The sequence below is a fragment of the Rhinoderma darwinii genome, chromosome 8 (assembly GCF_050947455.1).
Source record: "Rhinoderma darwinii isolate aRhiDar2 chromosome 8, aRhiDar2.hap1, whole genome shotgun sequence".
In the NCBI taxonomy this organism is placed as follows: domain Eukaryota; kingdom Metazoa; phylum Chordata; class Amphibia; order Anura; family Rhinodermatidae; genus Rhinoderma; species Rhinoderma darwinii.
Window position 1 is genome coordinate 32,671,305 of NC_134694.1, and position 22,168 is coordinate 32,693,472.

The window sequence follows — 22,168 nt, forward strand, 5'->3', positions numbered from 1 at the left end:
TGTGGTGATAAACTGCCGTTTGGGCCCATGGGAGGGCTCAGAAGGAAAGGAGCGCTATGTGTTTGTTGGAGTCCAGATTTTGCTGGATTGGTTTTCGGGTGCCATGTCGCATTTGCAGAGCCCCAGAGGTATCAAAGCAATGGAAACCCACCAGAAGTGACCCCATTTTGGAAACTACACCCCTCAAGGAATTCATTTATGGTTTTTGTTATCATTTTGACCGCACAGGTTTTTCACAGCACCTATTTGAATTGGGCTGTGAAATGAAAAAAATTATATTTTTTCCAATAAGATGTCATTTTTGATCAAAATTTCTTATTTTCACAGGGAACAACATACCCCATTTTGTTGCCCAATTTGTCCTTAGTGCGGCAATACCCCATTTGTGGTGATAAACTGCCGTTTGGGCCCATGGGAGGGCTCAGACGGAAAGGAGCGCTATGTGTTTGTTGGAGTCCAGATTTTGCTGGATTGGTTTTCGGGTGCCATGTTGCATTTGCAGAGCCCCAGAGGTATCAAAGCAATGGAAACCCACCAGAAGTGACCCCATTTTGGAAACTACACCCCTCAAGGAATTCATTTATGGTTTTTGTTATCATTTTGACCGCACAGTTTTTTCACAGCACCTATTTGAATTGGGCTGTGAAATGAAAAAAATGATATTTTTTCCAATAAGATGTCATTTTTGATCAAAATTTCTTATTTTCACAAGGAACAACATACCCCATTTTGTTGCCCAATTTGTCCTTAGTGCGGCAATACCCCACTTGTGGTGATAAACTGCCCTTTGGGCCCATGGGAGGGCTCAGAAGGAAAGGACCACCATTTGGCCTACTGGAGCTTTTCTGGTGCTAAGTCATGTGTGCAGAAGCCCCTGAGGTACCAGTACAGTTGAAACCCCCGAGAAGTGACCCCATTTTAAAAACTACACCCCTTAAGACATTCATCTAGAGGTGTAGTGAGCATTTTGACCCCACAGGTACTGTGTAAAAGATAATGCGCAGCAGATGGTGCAGTGTGAGATTTGCAATTTTATATATGTATATGCCATTTCAGTGTCCAATATAGTGTGCCCAGCATGCGCCACCGGAGATATACACCCCTTAAATTGTAATGTGGGTTCTCCTGGGTACGACAATACCCTACATGTGGCTGTTATCAGCTGCCTGGGCATACGGCAGGGCTCAGAAGGGAAAGATGAGGGGGGTAAGCTGTGCGGAGTGCATCAGGGTAAATTAAAAATCAAGGGATGTATGATACATTTTAAAACAATCTTTTATACAGAGCCCTGGTTTTTCGGGACACGTGTCACATTGGTATATTGTGTTCTTCCTTATCCCCCTCTTATAGCAGACTCTGCACCTCTTTTGACTCTTTCCCTTTCCACCGGTTTGGGGACCTTCTCCTGGAAAGTGTTGCCCTGGTACGATGCGTGTGGCCTCGCTTCCAGAAGTACTGGGTGCCCCCCCTTCCTGGTCCCTAAAGATTAGATCTTGAAATTCCAGGAAAGTTCCCCTCTGGCCTGCACATCGACGTAGCACATACGCATTGTACAAAGCCATCTGTATGATGTGCCCGGCCAGCTTCTTATACCACACCGCATGGCGCTGTAGGGCTTCAGGACTTGATTTGACAAGTCCATCCCTCCCATGTACCTATTGTAGTCCAGGATGCAGTCTGGTTTGGGGGTGGCCTTTCCTTCATATATCCTAAACCTGTAGGTATACCCTGATGCACTCTCGCACAGCTTATACATCTTCACGCCATACCTTGCCCTCTTACCTGGCAGGTACTGGCGGAATTGAACCCTCCCTTTAAAATGTACCAGGGACTCATCAATAGAAAAACACTTCTCGGGGGTGTATGCTTGGGAAAACCGGGCACTGGAACGGTCTAATAGGGGTCTCCGTTTATACAAACGGTCAAAACTGGGGTCATCTCGGAGTGGGCACGGCTCATTATCAGTATAATGTAAGAAGCGAAGTATTGCCTCATTTATTTATTTTTTTAGGTTCCAGTTCATTTCTGAAGTTGCTTTGAGGGGCCCATATATTAGAAACCCCTATCAAACACCCCATTTTAGAAACTAGACCCCTCAAAGTATTCACAACAGCATTTAGAAAGTTTATGAACCCTTTAGGTGTTTCACAGAAATTTAGAGCAAAGTAGAGGTGAAATTTACTCTTTTTATACCATTTTTTTTATAACACAAAAGGATTTATCAGAGAAACACAAATTAATACTTATTGCCCAGATTCTGCCGTTTTTAGAAATATCCCACATGTGGCCCTCGGGCGGTAATGGACTGAAGCACCGGCCTCCGAAGCAAAGGAGCACCTAGCGGATTTTGAGCCCTCTTTTTTATTAGGCACCATGTCCGGTTTGAAGAGGTCTTGTGGTGCCAAAACATTGGAAACCCCCCAAAAGTGACCCCAATTTGGAAACTAGACCCCTTGAGGAATCCATTGTAGTTTTCTTGGGGTGCATGCGGCTTTTTGATCAGTTTTTATTCTATTTTTAGTTGGCGTGGTGACTAATAAACAGCAATTCTACTATTGTTTTTGTATACTTTTTTTTTTACAGCGTTCACCGTGCGCTATAAATGATATATTAACTTTATTCTGCGGGGCGATACGATCACGGCGATACCAGATGTTTATAGGTTTTTTTTATGTCTTATGGCGTTTGCACAATAAAATACGTTTTGTAAACAATCATTCACTTTTTGTGTTACCTTATTCTAAGAGCCAGAACGTTTTTATTTTTCAATCAATAAAGCCGTGCGAGGACTTATTTTTTGCGTAACGAACTGTAGTTTCAATCAGTACCATTTTTAGGTACATGCGACTTTTTGATCTCTTTTTATTCCATTTTTTGGGAGGTGAAGTGACCAAACAATTGTGATTGTGGTACGGTTTATTAATATTTTTTTTTACGGCGTTCACCGTGCGGGATAAATAACAAAATAATTTTGTAGTTCAGGCCGTTACGGACGCGGCGATACCAATTATGTATAGTTTATTTGTTTGTTTATATATTTGTATTAATAATAAAGGACTGATAAGGGAAAAAGTGGGACTTTTACTTTTATTACTTTTAAAACTTTTATTTTCTTATTTTTACACATCTTTTTTTAACTTTTTTTTTACTTTATTACTTTGTCCCACTAGGGGACTTGAGGGCAGGAGGCCCTGATCGCTATTCTAATACACTGCACTACATGCGTAGTGCAGCGTATTAGAACTGTCAGCTACTCACTGACAGCAAGCATAGTGGGTCCTGACGTTGTCAGGACCCACTAGGCTTCCGTCTATGGCATAGCCGGACGCCATTGTTTGGTGTCCGGTTGCCATAGTCACCATCGCCGGCCGCTATCGCGTAGCAGGCCGGCGATGGCAGCTTAACCCCTAAAAAGCCGCGATCTCTATAGAACGCGGCTTTTAAGGGGTTAATCAGCGGGGACACAGCGATCGGTCCCCGCTGTAGGAGCTGTGACAGCTGCTGAACAAGACAGCAGCGTCACAGCTCCTGTATGTGTCGGGAGGACGGCCGAAACGGCCGTTACTCCCGTGACGTACTATTACGGCATGGAGCGCGAACGATACAGCTGCCATGACGTAATAGTACGTCAAGGAGCGGGAAGGGGTTAACAACCCTGAGGCGCACCTTAAGTTACCAGCTACCACACTTCATCCCATACCTATTTGGAGAGGCACTAGGATGTCCCCTCTCACCAGCCTTATTTGCACTTGCTATGGAGCCCTTAGCGGAAATCATTAGATGCAATCCAGATATAACGAGTCATCATGTTGGAAACAAGGAACAAAAGTTAAGTCTCTTTGCTGACGATCTCATCCTCACTCTCACTAAACCACTGACTTCCCTCCCAAATCTGATGGCGGCCCTCAGCTCCTTCTCCGCAGCCTCAGGTCTTCGTGTGAATCAATCCAAGTCGGAGGCCCTAGATTGTAACGTACCACCTCCCCTGCAAAAACTAGTGGAGCTGAATTTTGGCTTTCACACTGAAACACATTATCTTCCCTATTTGGGCATAGCTCTGACCCCCTCCCTTGATACACTCTATAAACATAATTACCCCCAGTTGTTTAAAGGGAATGTGTCGCAAATGAAACCTTTTTTTTTAAGTGTCGTTACTTATTTCTATTATATTTTTTAAGTTTTTTGCTGTATTTTTTTTTTCTTTCCGTATGGTGGAAAGTATTAAAAATGAAATAATAATTTTACATGTTTTCCAATGTTGGCCACCAGAGGGAGCACTTCCCAGAATTACAGCAAGGTGAATAAGGCAAAGCAACCTGACTCACAGCTGCTGTAAATGTGGGAGGGAACCTCACCCCCCCTCTCACAAGCCAGGAAAAGGTGTCTTCAAATTGCTAAGCAGTGTCCGGCAGCCATAATGGGTGTGATTCTGCAGCTGGCAGAAGTTATAAGACACACCAAAAGGCTAAGGTTATGTTCACAAGCTTACTAAACAAAGGGAAAACAGCTCCTGATTTTAAGCCATTTTTTAATCAAACTCGTGTTTTTTAACGGCCGCTTTTGGAGCTGTTTTTCTATAAAGTCAATGAAAAACGGCTCCAAAAAGTAGTGCGCACTTCATTTTGGTCGGGTGTCTTTTTACGTGCCGTTTTTGGAAAACTACCACGTAAAAAACGCCCTGTCGGAACAGAACGCCGTATTTCCCATTGAAACCAATGGGCAGATGCTTGTAGGCGTTCTGCTTCAGATTTTTCAGCTGAAAACATTTTGTGTGAACATACCCTTAGGGTATGTGCACACGCTAACTGCATTTACGTCTGAAATGACGGAGCTGTTTTCAGGAGAAAACAGCTCCGTCATTTCAGACGTAATTGCTCATACTCGCGTTTTGCGAGGCGTCAATTACGGCCATAATTTGGAGCTGTTCTTCATTGAATTCAATGAAAAACGGCTCAAATTACATCCCAAGAAGTGTCCTGCACTTCTTTGCCGAGGCTGTTATTTTACGCGCCGTCTTTTGACAGCAACGCGTAAAATTACAGGTCGTCGGCACAGTACGTCGGCAAACCCATTCAAATGAATGGGCAGATGTTTGCCGACGTATTGGAGCCGTCTTTTCAGGCGGAAATCGAGGCGTAAAACGCCTCGTTTACGCCTGAAAATAGGTCGTGTGAACCCAGCCTTAGAATGATGAAAGTGAAGTGAATGACATTTCAGTTGACCGGTTCACATGCCGTGTATTTGACATGTTTTTTTTTTTGCACATTTTACGTGCAAAAAAATACATTAAAAAACGCTTGATTACACTTGATTTTGCGTGTTTGGGGGATTTGTGTGTGTGTGTTGGGGGGGGGGTGCTCGCCGCTGATTCTTCAAAACAGCTGATAAGCGGCTATGAAGTATCAGCGGCGCCCGTGCACACTCCGCTCTGCCACACACACGGGAAAAGTCTTAAAGGGGTCGTCCAGGAAAACATGGCGCTGCACCTGTCCTCAGATCGTGTGTGGTATTACAGCTCTGTCCTATTCACTTCAATGGAGGTGAACTGCAATACCAGACACAACCTGAGGACAGGTGCGGCGCTGTGTCTCCAATCCGGACACCCCTTCTGTCCTGAGATGACCCGACGGGGGAGGCGGGTGTCAGAGCCACCCACCGCCTTCGCTGCAGACAGAACCACACAACTACGGCATGAGGGCAGGGCTTGTCCTGAGTGCACTGTCTCTTGTTATGGACAGATTTACAGTCACATGAACCCCGTCTGATGAATCGGTAACCTAGGTCCAATCACATGACAGAGGGGGATCACCAAAAACCCTGTGCATCCAGCCCTTTCCTGGTTATATCTGCGTCTAGGAAAGCTGGGTGACCAGCATTACCCCTCCTACTGGAGTGTATGGGGATGTGACTAATGAACCTCTCACACTCCAGTGGGAGGGGTAATGGTGGTCATCCAGCTTTCCCAGACCCCTGAACGATAAATCTCTCTAGTTGTGCTGAGACTGTTTGGGGATGTGACTAGTGAACCTCTCAGCACAATTAGAGAGATTTATCGTTCAGGGGTCTGGGAAAGCTGGGTGACCACCATTGCCCCTCCTACTGGAGTGTGATTGGGGATGTGACTAATGAACCTCTCACACTCCAGTAGGAGGGGCAATGGTGGTCACCCAGCTTTCCCAGACCCCTGAACGGTAAATCTCTGTAGTTGTGCTGAGACTGAGAGGTTCATTAGTCACATCCCCAAACAGCCTCAGCACAACTAGAGATTTATTGTTCAGGGCTTTCCCAGTACAGTTGCATCATGTGTCCTTCATACAAGGGGGGGCCGTCAGGGGGGGGGCCCGTCGGGGGGGGGGGGCCCGTCGGGGGGGGGCGTCGGGTGGGGGGGCCTGTCGGGGGTCACGAGAGCGGCGGTCTGTGAGATAGAGAGTGGGACATGCAGAGACGCAGACCTTACCTGCAGTGCAGCTGGTCTTCAAGATGGCGCCTGCTCTCTCCCTGCAAACAGCTGCTCTGCTCTGTGTGACTCTGACCTGTACAGAGCCAGAGAGCAAAGTCAATGCAACGGCTCCCGTTCATTGACTCCTATGCACTGTAGCTGCCGTATTCCATGTCTGTATGTGTCGTTAATCGACACATACAGAGATGAAAAACAAAATGGCAGCCCCCATAGTGAAGTAAAAGTTAGAAAAAAGAAAAAAGTAAAACACAAACACACAAATAAATAAAATGTATTTTAATAACATACTAAAAGCAATATTCTATAAAAAAAATAATTTGCGACACCCGTCCTTTAAGGCCATTAGGGCTAATATGGCTAAGTGGACTAAATTACCGATCTCATGGGTGGGTAGAATTAATACTATCAAAATGGTTACACTCCCCTGATTGCTTTATTTATTTAGAACCCTCCCTATCCCCCTTCAGAAGGGTGATCTACAACTCCTCCAGAAAGACATTTTTTAATTCATTTGGAATACTAAGTGTCCTAGGATAACGACACGTATCATGATGTACCATAAAAGAATTGGGGGTCTCTCCGTCCCTAACCTGCTACACTACTACAAGGCGGCTAGGGTGGCTGAATTATTATTGACGCATCTACCACCAGATAGGGCGCCGGTATGGGTTTCCTTAGAGGTGGCTCAGTTGGCACCATATTCTTGGGGCGCACTGATGTGGATGATATGGCCCCTGCCAGCCACGTTAAAGAATATCTCTCTCCTTTCCTACCATTCCCTACTCCTATGGCGCTCCGTTCGATTCGGACATGGTTTGCAATCCCGATACTCCCCGCTGATTTCTGTGTTTGGGAATCCGGGGTTTCCCTCGGGTCTCCAGTGCTCAAATTTTCACTGGTGGTGTTCTAAACATTTAACCAACATTCATGATTTCATTAGGGAGGAACGTTTGATCTCATACGTGTAATTCACTGAAGCCCATGCCCCCCCCCCCTGCACCTGAGTACTACCGGGCTATCCAGCTGTTCTCTTTTTTACACAAGTTAATTCCTGCCCAAGTTAGTCTGTCATACACCCCTATGGAAAAATGTTTACTTTACCCACCCTCTCGACTGGCTTTGTTGTCTATGGTATATGGTATTTTTAATACTCCACATCCAGACCCCAAATTGCCATATATGTTGAAGTGGGAAAGGGACATGGGTGCCACGCTCTCGCCTGCAGAGTAGAGACAATGCTGTGACACAATAAGTAAGGGTAGCTGGCAGGTATCATTGGTTGAGACGTCCCCGAAAGTGCTCCATAGAGCTTACTATGTTCCATCAACGCTTCACACCATCTACCCTACGGTTTCGGCCGGTTGCTTTAGAGGATGTAGCCTAGATGGTACTATGTATCATACTTGGTGATCTTGCCCTCGAGTGTCGATTTTTTGGTCAGATGTCTGTACTTTAATCTCCAATATCTGCCAGTTTACGTCCCAAAACGGCTACCTACGTGTCTATTGGGGGCCATTCCTCCCAGAATGCCTAACTCTAAATTTAAGCTTGCCCAGTTTATATTCCTGGCTGCTCGAATTTATATAGCTTCCAAGTGGAGTACAGCTTATCTTGATTTCTCTATGGTTATTAATAGAGTTAATCGTATCGCTATTTTTGAAAAATTGGAGGCTGTGAGAACTGACTCACTCCACCACTATCGTACGGTGTGGGACCCATGGCTTTCCTCCCCTCATTCACCCGATTTTCGGTATACTATTACCTTATAATGTGTAATCCTCCTCAGTGATACTCTGTGCGCTCTGCATTTCTGTGACTAATATATGCAATTTTATGTTATGGCTCAGTTGTTTGGTTTCTATTTATCCGCCCTATGTCCCTCCACGTCCCTCCTTCCCTATATGGTCTCCCTATTTGATACAAGTACTTCTCATTATATCCTCCTGCGTGGGGACTGTTTTCTATTCACCCTTACCATAATTGTTTATCCAATTTCTAACCTAATATACCAATAAATGTATTTTGAAACGAAACAAGGAAACTTGTTTTTGCTTGTTTAAACAAACAGAGATCACACTGTCACATCATTCTATAAAATCTAAGACATATAGAGTGAATTTAAAGCTATGGGATGATGAAAAATAGCAGCAGTAGTATGCTAAAAATACATTTGCATTAACGTATCAGGAGATAAAGCAGATTATTTTGGTTGTTGCATTTATGTGACTTTAGGGATAAAGTATTAAAGATGCAAAGAGCATGCTTAATCTGTCTGCAAGTATATACTGGCAAACACCCACAGTCATCAAAAGACTTATATGCTAAAAATAGGGATGAAGTGACAAAAAAAAAAGTCTGACTACTGTAGATTATTTCAAAATATCCACCTAAAAGTAAGAATCATGAATGAATGAATGTGAAATAACTATAAAAGGTCTTTGGCAAAATCTTCAATTAACCTTTACAGAACATGAATATGTCCAGCTTCTCTAGTAGAATTACTATAATATAAAAACATTTTTAAAGGGAATCTATCATAAGAAATTGACTTATTGTTTAAGTAATGATAGTTAGTACGGTTGAAAAAAGACATATGTTCATCAAGTTCAACCAAGGGATGGAGAAATGATAAAATTCTGTGTTACCCCTATTGATCAAGAGGAAGGCTTTTAAAAAAAAATAAAAAATAAGTAAATCAATATAAAAACTATCCATTAGGCATTAACCAATCTACCCTAAAAAGGAAAAATTCCCTCCTGATTCCAAGTTGTAATCCGACTGGATCAACATCCAAACAAGAATTCTACACATTGACATAGGAGCTGATATTTTTTCATTCTAGAAAATGATCTAAGCCTTTTTTAAAACCATCTACTGTGCCTGCTGTGACAGCTCCTGCGGTAGACTATTCCATAGATGTACAAGTACACCCAGATCCTTCTCAACAAGTGACTATCCCAGTATAGCTCCCCCTAGGACATATTATGCATGAAGATTATTAGCACCCAGATGCATAACTTTTAATTTATCCACATTAAACCTCATTTGCCAAGCAGATGCCCAAACACTCAGGGTCAGTTCACACGTAGCGTAAATACTGCAGATTTTCTGCAACAGATTTTGTTGCAGAAAATCCACAGCATAATACAGTAGCAGCAAAGTGAATGAGATTTGAACAAATGTCATCCATACGCTGTGTAAATGCTGAGCCGCAAATCAGAAATTTACATGAGGTGCGGTTATTTAATCTGCAGCATGTTAACTGTATTTGCGCAAATGCTGCTTATTTGATACAGGATTTCCCCATTGAATTCAATGGGGAGGTAAAACCCGCAAAATAAATAGCAGATGTTACGTTTTTTGTGGTGGAGTCGCTGCGGATCCTCCGCAAAAAAAGCAATTCAGAAAAAAAGAATCTTATACTTACCCAAAAGTCTGTGTTTCTTCGTCCAGGCCGGCCACCTGCGATGACTTTCAGCCCATGTGACCACTGCAGCCAATCACAGGCTGCAGCGTTCACATGGGATGAAACGTCATCCCAGGGCTGCAGAGCGTCAGGACGTCGAAAGGGAACTTTTTTTTTTCTTTTTCTGTACAGTTTTCCGCAGAGGACATTCCGTCCGGAAAACTGCACAACAGTTTTTCATCCGAAATTCCCTGCGGCACACAGGGCGGATATGCGGTGTGCTTTTACACTCCGTATCCGCCCTGTATATAAATCGTCTTGATGTTGTTGCCATTTTTTTATTTGCTATGTAATTATCTGAATAAAAAAATCCTGAAATATTGCAAAATAAAAATGGCATACAGTAGTGCCACCATACACTGCAAAAATAATGCACTGTACAGTGCCTAAGTAGCAGTGCCACACAATGCCTAATTAAATGCCACCATATAATGCTCAAATAATAACGACAGTGACCACGTAACAGCCTCATATATAAAGTAACCTAATAAAAGTGCTATACGATGTCTAAATAATACTGCTATATCATTAATGTTAAGATTTATTTTTAAGGTTCAGGCTACATGGTGACTTGGGACACCCAATACACCTCAGCAGTAGATGTTTCTTTGGCAACTTACAATAAATTATTGGTTAAATATCAGGTTTTATGCCAACAGGTTTTCTTACCTTACTTCGAATTTGTCCTGATGTGGACACCTTACGGATGAGTTTGTGGGAAATACCCTCTTGTTCTCCTTCGCTGTCAGAAGATTCTTCTCCAGTTGTCTCTGTTGTGGGCAGCTTGTCTGAGTCAAGTGATGAGACTGAATCTCGTGTCGGTCTTTGAAACAAATCATCTGGAGTCAGCTTCTGAGCCATGACTTAAGAACTTGAGTTTTACCTATCATAAGAAGAGAAAATAGTCACATACATTTTACAAATTACAACTGCAAGAAGGATACTATAGAATAAACCTTGGAGCAGCAGAATGCATACTAGGCCACCACACTATACAACTCCTTTATGACGTAAAAGGGTTGTCTAGTTAATAAAACACATCATATACCCTATTAGGGAATTCTGAGTTAGGGTATGTTCACACGCAGTGACCAAAAACGTCTGAAAATACGGAGCTGTTTTCAGGCGAAAACAGCTCCTGATTTTCAGACGTTTTAGTAGCAACTCGCGTTTTTCGCGGTGTATTTTATGGACGTTTTTGGAGCTGTTTTTCAATGGAGTCAATGAAAAACGCCTCCAAAAACATCCCAAGAAGTGTCCTGCACTTCTTTTGACGTGCTGTCATTTTACGCGCCATATTTTGACAGCGACGCGTAAAATTAAGGCTCGTGGGAACAGAACACCGTAAAACCCATTGCAAGCAATGGGCAGATGTTTGTAGGCATAATGGAGCCATTTTTCAGGCGTAATTCGAGACGTAAAACGCCCGAATTACGTCGAAAAACACTGCGTGTGAACATACTCTTAATAAAGAGAGATGTCCTGGTTAGGTTTCTCATCTCATGGCTGGAGTGAAGAGAAGATAATAGAAATTCAGCAGCAGTATCTTACATTCTGGAGGACTTATCCTGTCCTGCATTACACGGCCAACCCATTGATTTAAATAGGCCCTATGTAATGCTTAATTTGCTATGTGGTGGCGCTACAGGGAAATTGAACACTTACTGCCAGGTTTTCCCACACATTACAGGTGATCGTGAGGGGTCCCAGTAGAAGAACACTTTATTATCAGCTTATTGTGAAGGGACCCTTCTAACTAGTAGAGCTGTCCAAAGTGGACAACCCCTTTAAGGGGATTGCCTGTGATAAATTTAGTCTGTTTGTGGTTTGTTTTTTTTAAACTGTTTTAAATAAACAATTTTCTTGCATTATAACAAAATAAGTAGGAATAGAAAATAAAGGTGGCGCAAATCAATACAATGCTTTTGAGAGTCATACTCTTCACGTAAGGCTGAAGTAAGGGATTACGTTTTTAACCCCCTTTTAAAGAGACTGTTTCTGGAAGAGTTAGAGCATGGGGTCTGAAGGGATGTTTTCTTTATTGCAGAGCTTTATAGTGAGTTGTGTGTTATGGTTTGGGGAGGGTATATTATGGTGTCATGCGTTTATCACGCAACCAGTAAGTTGTGGCAGCACTGTTAGAGACAAGAGATTTAAAGGGAACCTCACATGTTGAAAATGTAGTACAATCTATATGCAGCATGTTATAGAGAAGGATGAGCTGAGTAGATTGATATATAGTTTTGTGGGAAAAGATTTAAAGAGGCTCTGTCACCAGTTTATAACTGCCCTATCTTCTACCTAATTTCTTTCACTGCTTAGGAGTCCAGTGGGCAGTCCTACTCAGTAACTGACAGCTCTCTCTTTATACACACACAGAAAAGGATGTCAATCATTGAGTAGGACCGCCCACTGGACTCCTAAGAATAAAAAGAGCAGAGATTTTCCCACAAAAGTGTATATTAATCTGCTCAGCTCCTCCTGATCTATAATATGCTGCCTGCAGATTGGACTGCATTTTCAACATAAAAGGTTCCCTTTAAGCGATATAGCAGAGTATCAGAGTGGTATAGTAGAGACAAATACCAAAATGTCAAAGTAATATAAAAGGGTTTTTAGTAAGTTTCAAAGGTGGCCAGGACCAGGAAGATGGGTAGCCATGTTGAGAAGCCTGTTGAAATGTTTATATAGTCTGGAGAGCGTTGTAAGTATTTGTAGAGAGAGAGAGAGAGAGAGAGAGAGGAGATTTGGCCCTTGGACTTAGTAGGACAGTTTAGAAATAAGTAGAGGGTGAGTTCCCATTCAGTTGGGGGCAGCGTGCTAATATACAAGGTTAAGTAGTGTTTTGTTGTAGATATGCAAAGGATAGTGCTGAGTGTTTGTCTCGCATGGTTTGGAACAAGTGTATACATTTTGTGGTAAGGTCCATAAGATTAGCTATTGTGCAGACTCCATTCCGCTACTAAGTGTGATAGATGTGGTCTGGACCATTCTTGAAGGCAGGATTGCCCACCAGAGTGGTTTTGGTTTAGTTTTTTCATGATTTTTATTTACTTAAAGAGATATTGGCCTTTTTCTGTTTTATTGTGTTAGACTATTTTTGTATCTAATTGCAGCCACATTGTTTGTCACTTTTGAATCAGATTCTGGTGGAGTTGCGCATATAACAACTCATATTATGGGAGCTGCACAGCACAAAAACCACAGCACAAACAAAATAGTGAGGGTGTTAATAATTAGAATAGGGTATTTATATAGAATTTACACATTATGGTGTTCCACGAACTTTGAAGGAGCTTTAAAATTGCCAAATTGCCTTGGTCTTAAAGGAAAAAATTTTTGTTGACAGCTAAAATTCTCTGCAAAAAAATCACGTTCCCCTTGTTTACGCGTTCTAAGTGATTCCAACCTAATGTTGAACAGACTGTTTTGAGATCCATACACTTCTACAGTACATTTTTTTTGTTTTTCTCCCCAGTTGTACAAGGCAAAAAACAGAGCTTAATGGTGTAGTTTGGCAGTGGGTCCCATAACTGCTTTGGGCGTTTGGACATTGCCCGATTGCACAAACCGTCCATCCACCCTTATTGCTGTGTATAAGCACAAACCTAGCAAGTCAGTGCAAGTTGAGTTGATAACAGTAAGGATAGACAGGGCCACACCATCCATTAGGCAAAGGGAGCACCTTGCCTCAGGCGGCACTTTTCCCTGAATGCAGGGGGCGGCAAATTAATAAAAAGATGCTGCCCCTTGCATATTTTCACATATTTTACCCAAAATTGCACCAAAAATTCCTCAACATGGGTCTATGAAACCTGCGTCAAAACTTCTGCATTTGTGCCGAGATTCTGTGCAAACTCAAAGGGGTGCAGAATCTTATGTGATATTATGTTCACCTGACAAAGGTCCCGCACCCAGGCACTGCAGAGGAGGTTGGTGTGTGTAGTAGAGCGAGTGTGTGTGTGTGTGTGTGTGTGTGTGTGTGTGTTTTTGTCAGATAAAATGCAATGTATGTAATACATATGAGACTTTAGCAGACTGAATGTTTTTACAGTCATCAACCTTTGGATAAAGTCTGAACTCTTATGATATTTCCTCGGACATCAGTTATATAACATAACAAATACAATGTACATGGGCAAACAATGCATCCCATAAGGCTGGGTTTACACGTTGCAGCCACAAGACGACCGAAACAGCACGGATTTGCAAGTCGGTGCTGATAAAATTGCAGTTTAGCTGTAATAGCGCGCAACACGTGAATACAGCCTGATGCTCCAGATTTATCACAATCATTAATTGCAACTGTAATTTCCATCTATTTATTTTTTATGTATGTGTGATATATAATGTATTGTGCATGGGCCTCATTTGTCTAACAGAAACACTGGTCTTAGCAACATTACCCATTGTAACAAATCATTAAGCAACTTTCATATTTAGCAGTTTATAAAAGCAAAGCTGATCTATGATTGGCTGCTATTTGACAATTTTACACAGCCACTTTGTGACATCATTTATCAATAAGTCCAGGATGGTATGACTGGTAGTGACTTATAATAATTTTGGATTGCATATATTAAGATAGTTTGGAGATTGAACTGCATATGGTAATTTGTGCTGGAAGGCGTCATTTGGGGAATTCACTTGTGTTTGTCATGAATCATACTCACATTTTTACACAGTTTTACATGTAAGAATATCAACATACAACAGATATGACTATAAAGATACATAAGAGTCACTGGTGGGGATTTATAAAAAGTAGCACAAAGGGAAAGTGAAAAAGTTTCTCATGTAAACCAGTCAGGTTAGTGTCCCTAAGGGCATGACCAGACGTGGCGGAATTGCTCTGGAATTCCGCAGCGTACACGTTTCTCCATTGCCTTCCACAGCTTTTTAGTAGGGTTCGTTTACACGTTGCGGACAATTCCGCTGCGGAGCATAGGCTGCGGTGCGGAATTTGGTGTCCGCAGCATACACTGACTGTTGCGGACGTGTAGCGGACTTGTTGCGTACTCATTGCGGAATTTCTCCATTAACTTCAATGGAGAGTCAAAATTCTGGAATGAAGTCCGCAGATGTTATGTGTGCTGCGGAGCGTATTGGTTTTACTAACATGACATTTCTTCATTCTGGCTGGACCTATGTTTTACTAGATCTACAGCCAGACTGAGGAAGTCAATGGGGCTCCCGTAATTACGGGTGACTACGTGTGTGCACCCGTAATTTCGGGAGCATTGCTAGGCGACATCAGTAAATAGTCACTGTCCAGGGTGCTGAAAGAGTTAAACGATCGGCAGTAACTGTTTCAGCACCCTGGACAGTGACTTCCGATCACAATATACATCAACCTGTAAAAAAAATAGAAGTTCCTACTTACCGAGAACTCCCTGCTTCTTCCTCCAGTCCGGCCTCCTGGGATGACGTTTCAGTCCAAGTGACGGCTGCAGCCAATCACAGGCTGCAGCGGTCACATGAACTGCCGCGTCATCCAGGGAGGTCAAGTGAGGGACGCGTCACCAAGGCAACAGCCGGGTAAGTATGATTTTCTTTTACTTTTGCTAGGGAAAGGGCTGTCCCTACTCTCTATCCTGCACTGATAGAGAGAAGGGAAGCCCTCTTCCCCTCAATACGCAACGGCTAGTCCGCATCAATTTAATGCCCATTTTAGGCAGAGCCGCAACAGAATCTGCAACGCAGATTCTGTGCGGCATTGATGCGGACAGTATATGCAGAACTCCACCACGTCTGGGCATACCCTAATAGTAGATTCACACAGCATATGTTCAGTCTGAAAAATATGAGGCTGTTTTCAGGAAGCGTATTTTTACAAGGCGTTTTTTAATTTAGCAGCATAAGCATAGGCCTCACATAAACTACACAATGTATTTCTAATTGTAAATAAATAGAAAGCCGTGTGCAGGCACATTTCAAGTGTATTTAGAAGCGTAATACAAACAATGTTATAGAGCTGGAGGAGCTGATCAGATTGATATATACAATATATATATATATATATATATATATATATATATATATATATATATATATATATATATATATATATACTGTGTATATATATACAGTGAAGGAAATAAGTATTTGATCCCTTGCTGATTTTGTAAGTTTGCCCACTGTCAAAGACATGAACAGTCTAGAATTTTTAGGCTAGGTTAATTTTACCAGTGAGAGATAGATTATATTTAAAAAAAACCACAAAATCACATTGTCAAAATTATATATATTTATTTGCATTGTGCACAGAGAAATAAGTATTTGATCCCTTTGGCAAACAAGACTTAATAGTTGGTGGAAAAACCCTTGTTGGCAAGCACAGCAGTCAGACGTTTTTTGTAGTTGATGATGAGATTTGCACACATGTTAGATGGAATTTTGGCCCACTCCTCTTTGCAGATCATCTGTAAATCATTAAGATTTCGAGTCTGTCGCTTGGCAACTCGGATCTTCAGCTCCCTCCATAAGTTTTCGATGGGATTAAGGTCTGGAGACTGGCTAGGCCACTCCATGACCTTAATGTGCTTCTTTTTGAGCCACTCCTTTGTTGCCTGGTGGAGGGAAAGAGGTTGTCACTCAGGATTTGACGGTACATGGCTCCATCCATTCTCCCATTGATGCGGTGAAGTAGTCCTGTGCCCTTAGCAGAGAAACACCCCCAAAACATAATCTTTCCACATCCATGCTTGACAGTGGGGACGGTGTTCTTTGGGTCATAGGCAGCATTTCTCTTCCTCCAAACACGGCGAGTTGAGTTAATGCCAAAGAGCTCAATTTTAGTCTCATCTGACCACAGCACCTTCTCCCAATCACTCTCAGAATCATCCAGATGTTCATTTGCAAACTTCAGACGGGCCTGTACATGTGCCTTCTTGAGCAGGGGGACCTTGCGGGTACTGCAGGATTTTAATCCATTACGGCGTAATGTGTTACCAATGGTTTTCTTGGTGACTGTGGTCCCAGCTGCCTTGAGATCATTAACAAGTTCCCCCCGTGTAGTTTTCGGCTGAGCTCTCACCTTCCTCAGGATCAAGGATACCCCACGAGGTGAGATTCTGCATGGAGCCCCAGATCGATGTCGATTGACAGTCATTTTGTATGTCTTCCATTTTCTTACTATTGCACCAACAGTTCTCTCCTTCTCACCAAGCATCTTACTTATGGTTTTGTAGCCCATTCCAGCCTTGTGCAGGTCTATGATCTTGTACCTGAAATCCTTAGAAAGCTCTTTGGTCTTGCCCATGTTGTAGAGGTTAGAGTCAGACTGATTAATTGAGTCAGTGGACAGGAGTCTTTTATACAGGTGACCATTTAAGACAGCTGTCTTTAATGCAGGCACCAAGTTGATTTGGAGCGTGTAACTGGTCTGGAGGAGGCTGAACTCTTAATGGTTGGTAGAGGATCAAATACTTATTTCTCTGTACACAATGCAAATAAATATATATAATTTTGACTATGTGATTTTATTTTTTTTATTTTTTATAATCTATCTCTCATTGGTAAAATTAACCTAGCCTAAAAATTCTAGACTGTTCATGACTTTGACAGTGGGCAAACTTACAAAATCAGCATGGGATCAAATACTTCACTGTATATATATATATATATATATATATATATATATAATGAGAAAAAGCGTAAAGCAGCACAGCAACAGCAGTGGGTGCAGGCCTCCTAGGTTGAGGCTAGCAACGTTTCGATCCGTCTCTATGGGATGTTTGTCAAGCCAAAGATATATAGCAGACAGTAATGCTTGGGTACCTGAAATAGTCCGGGCGGTGGCTGTGGCTTCAGCACGGATGGAGGCAGGTGTGGCAAGTGGCGCCAGACGTGGCGGGCAGTATCCGATGAAGCGGTAGACACTTGACGTGGCAGATGACACTTGGCGTGGCAGAAGACACTTGGCGTGGCAGATGGCACTTGACGTGGCAGATGGCACTTGGCGTGGCAGAAGACACTAGACGTGGCAGATGGCACTTGACGTGGCAGATGGCACTTGACGTGGCAGATGGCTCTTGACGCTGGTAGGCACAGGAACAATACGGAATACAGGAACGATAACAGGGCACGGGTAACAGCTGGAACGGGAGACAATAAGGAACTATTTGCGAGACAGACTGGAAAAGACTAACAACGCTCAGGCATCGAACTAGGGGCCTGGACCCCTCTTATAGCCCAGGGTACTTACGGGTCAAAGGTCGTTCAAGATGTCCGGTGCACACGCTGCCCCTTTAAGAGCGGGGACGAGCGTGCGCGCGCACCCTGCGGGCTCCGGCGGAGGTGAGTGGATGCAAGCGCTGGCGTCTCCTGAGGAGGAGGCTGGGGCCAGTGCTTGCCGACTCGTGGCTGCGGCTGTCAGCGGGAGGCTGGAGTGGACAGCCCGCAGCCACGGACATTACAGTATCCCCCCTCTTACGCCCCCTTTTCTTGGGACCGGGGCGAGAGAGAAACTTCTTTAGGAGAGTAGGGGCGTTGAGGTTCTCCTCTGGTTCCCAGGACCTCTCTTCGTGACCAAACCCCCTCCAATCCACCAAATAAAAGGTCTTTCCTCTCACTCTCTTGGTGTCCAAGATCTCCTTGACCTCAAAGATGTCCGAGGAGCCGCTGGGAGCAACCGCAGGGCTGGGAGTCTTGGAATAGCGGTTTAGGATCACAGGCTTCAGGAGGGAGACGTGGAAGGAGTTGGGAATCCTGAGGGTAGGAGGCAGCCGAAGCTTGTAGGTGACAGGGTTGATCTGCTGCAGGGGAGCAGAAGGTAGGCCGGTCAGCGGGATAAAATGTGCCATCTTAGAGAACCGGTCCACCACCACCCAGATGGTGTTGCATCCTGCTGAGAGAGGAAGGTCTGTGACGAAGTCCATTGCGATGTGCTGCCAGGGGGCACTGGGTACAGGCAGGGGTTGAAGCAGGCCGGCAGGCTTGGAGTGAGTCACTTTATTAGAGGCACACACTGTGCAAGCAGAGACAAAGTCCAGAACATCCTTAGGTAGCGTGGGCCACCAAAAGTGACGAGTAATCAGGTCTTGGGTTTTACGGACACCAGCATGCCCAGCTAGTTTAGAACTGTGTCCCCAGCGGAGAATTCTTTTTCTGTCTGCCAACCGAACAAAAGTTCTCCCCGGAGGGATAATCCGAAGCTGCAGAGGATTGGCGGTGACAACGCAGGATGGGTCTATGATCGTCTGAAGGGACTCCACCGTGTCTTCCGTCTCAAATGATCTGGACAGCGCATCGGCCCTCACATTCTTGTCAGCGGGACGGTAGTGGAGCAGAAATTGGAAACGGGTGAAGAACAGTGACCACCTGGCTTGACGGGGATTCAGTCTTTGAGCGGACTGAAGGTAGGTGAGGTTCTTGTGGTCGGTGAAGATCAGAATGGGGTGAGCTGCGCCTTCTAAAAGATGTCTCCACTCCTCCAGGGCCAATTTGATAGCCAGTAGCTCCCGATCTCCAATGGAGTAATTGCGCTCAGCAGAGAAAACAGTCTTGAGTAGTAGCCACATACTACTGCCTTTCCTTTGGAGCTCCTCTGGAACAGAAGTGCGCCTGCACCAACAGAGGAAGCGTCCACTTCTAGTGAGAACTGCTGAGATACGTCCGGGTGATGGAGGATCGAAGCTGAAGAGAAGGCTTTCTTGAGGCTAATGAATGCGGACTCTGCCTCTGGAGTCCACACCTTGGCGTTTACGCCCTTCTTGGTAAGGGTAGAGATTGGAGCCGTCAGAGAAGAAAAGTTCGGAATAAACTGCCGGTAGAAATTGGCGAAACCCAGGAACCGCTGTATGGCCCTTAGGCCTTGAGGACGTGGCCATTCCAGGACAGACTTTAGTTTCTCAGGGTCCATCTTAAGGCCTTGATCTGAGATGACGTAGCCCAGGAAGGGCAAAGACCTCTTTTCAAAGGTGCATTTTTCTAACTTGCCATACAAGCGATTCTCTCTTAGTCGCAGGAGAACTTGACGAACATGCCTCCGATGGGTCATCAGATGTGGGGAGAAAATTAGAATATCATCGAGATAAACTACAACACACGTATAGAGGAGATCTCGGAAGATATCATTAACGAACTCCTGAAATACTGCGGGAGCGTTACACAGTCCGAAGGGCATCACTAGGTATTCGTAGTGCCCATCACGGGTGTTAAATTCCGTCTTCCATTCGTCACCCCGGCGAATACGGATTTTATTATAGGCCCCCCGCAGATCTAGCTTGGAAAACATTTTGGCTCCTCGTATGCGATCAAACAGCTCGGAAATAAGTGGCAACGGGTATTTGTTCTTGACCGTGATCTGATTGAGACCACGGTAGTCAATGCAGGGTCGGAGAGATCCATCTCTCTTTTTAACGAAGAAGAAGCCTGCCCCGGCCGGGGAGGAAGATTTTCGAATAAAACCCCTCTCCAAGTTCTCCTTGATATAGGCTGACATCGATAAAGTCTCTGGCAAGGAGAGAGGATATACTCGTCCACGGGGAAGAGAAGCATTGGGAACCAGTTCAATGGGACAGTCATAATTCCGATGTGGAGGCAACGTCTCAGCCTCTCGTTTACAAAAGACATCCGCAAAACTGGCATACTGAGAAGGTAGATCGGAGAGTGACTGAGGCAGAGGGGGCACAACAGGACGGACTTGTGACAGGCAATGGCTATGGCATCTGGGACCCCATTGAAGAACCTCTCCAGAGCTCCAGTCGAGTGTCGGGGCGTGTAGACGGAGCCATGGCAGACCCAGCAGGATAGGATTGATAGCCTTGGGTAGTACCAGGAAGGTGATCTGTTCTGAGTGAAGAGCTCCGACCCGTAGTGTCAACGGCTCAGTGATGAGCGTGATTGGATCAGGCAACGGTAGACCATTCACAGAGGCAACTGCCAGGGGTCTCTCCAGACGGACTGTGGGTAGTTGAAACCGATCCACTAGATCCTGGTGGATAAAATTAGCAGCCGCTCCAGAGTCAAGATAGGCGGAGGAAGGATGTGATGTCTGTCCGGTGACGATGGCCACAAGTATCGACAATTTGGAAGAGGTTTTAACGTTTGGAGACGTTCCACCTAGAGTTGCCTCTCCAACCAACCCTAGGTACTGGAGTTTCCCGGTTTCTGTGGGCATTGGCGCACAAAATGACCCTTGAGGCCACAATACATACAAAGTCCAGAGGAGCGTCTGCGCTGCTTCTCCTGTTCAGATAACCGGACTCTGTCTACCTGCATGGGTTCCTCAGGTAGCGCACTAGGAGTGGACAATAGTGGTCTCTGGGCAGAGGGTGCTGGTCTGTGGACCCGGCTCTCCTGACGAACCTCTTGAGAGCGCTCCCGGATTCTCATATCAACCCGGGTGGCTAACAGGATGAGGGCATTAAAGGTAGAAGGAAGGTCGCGGGCTGCCAGTTCGTCCTTGATGTGAGAGGACAGTCCCTGCCAGAAGGTCGCCACCAGTGCCTCATTGTTCCGTGCCAGCTCGGCTGCTAGGGTACGGAAGGAGATGGCATACTCCCCTACTGTGGAGCCTTCTTGCTTGAGGGTCAACAGAGTGGCTGCGGCAGAGGATGTTCGACCCGGCTCCTCGAACACGGCACGAAAGGACTGCAGGAACAAGGCTAGGTCCGAGGATACAGGTCCTTGTTGCTCCAAGATTGGGTTCGCCCATGCGAGGGCCTTGCCAGTATGGAGGGAGTTAATAAATGCCACTTTGGCCTCCTCGGAGGGGAAGAGATGAGGCCGTAGCCTAAAATGCACCGTGCATTGATTGAGAAATCCTCTGCATGCTCTGGGATCACCGTCGTAGCGAGGAGGAAGAGGCAGAGGAACTGAGGATCCGGAACAAACAGGGGGAGCAACAGGCAGTGGCACAGCAACAGCTTCAGGAAGAAGAACCGGAGGTGGAACAGCGAGTAGATCCAGGCGGACCAGGATAGAATTCACCGCCTCAAGGAGTTGATCCTGACATGTGCGTAGGTCCTGCATCTCTGTCTGAATATTCTGTACTGGGGTCTTGGGCTGGCCAGCGGGTTCCATGGCCTGAGCGTACTGTCACAGGCACAGGGTATGTGGACCTACTAGGCCGCTCCGCCGTAGTGGGGAGGCAGCTGACCAGGTCACAGTCTATGCGGAAGTAAATGGCAGACAGTAATGCTTGGGTACCTGAAATAGTCCAGGCGGTGGCTGTGGCTTCAGCACGGATGGAGGCAGGTGCGGCAAGTGGCGCCAGACGTGGCGGGCAGTATCCGATG

The 22,168-nt window shown here is 44.8% G+C and overlaps 1 protein-coding gene across 6 annotated transcripts in view; it reads right to left on the bottom strand.

Moving 5' to 3' along the window:
* LOC142659435 (diacylglycerol kinase eta-like) overlaps positions 1-22,168 on the bottom strand; it is a 257,916-nt gene that overhangs the window by 202,109 nt on the left and 33,639 nt on the right. For 5 of the 6 annotated variants that reach the window (XM_075835574.1, XM_075835573.1, XM_075835568.1 and 2 more), the window contains one exon: positions 10,596-10,809. In XM_075835574.1, the coding sequence (XP_075691689.1) occupies positions 10,596-10,787 (192 nt within the window). In that variant the 5' untranslated portion in view covers positions 10,788-10,809. Of the gene's footprint in view, positions 1-10,595; positions 10,810-17,705; positions 17,783-22,168 lie in introns of those variants that run through there. The other variant, XM_075835571.1, reaches the window with a different exon arrangement.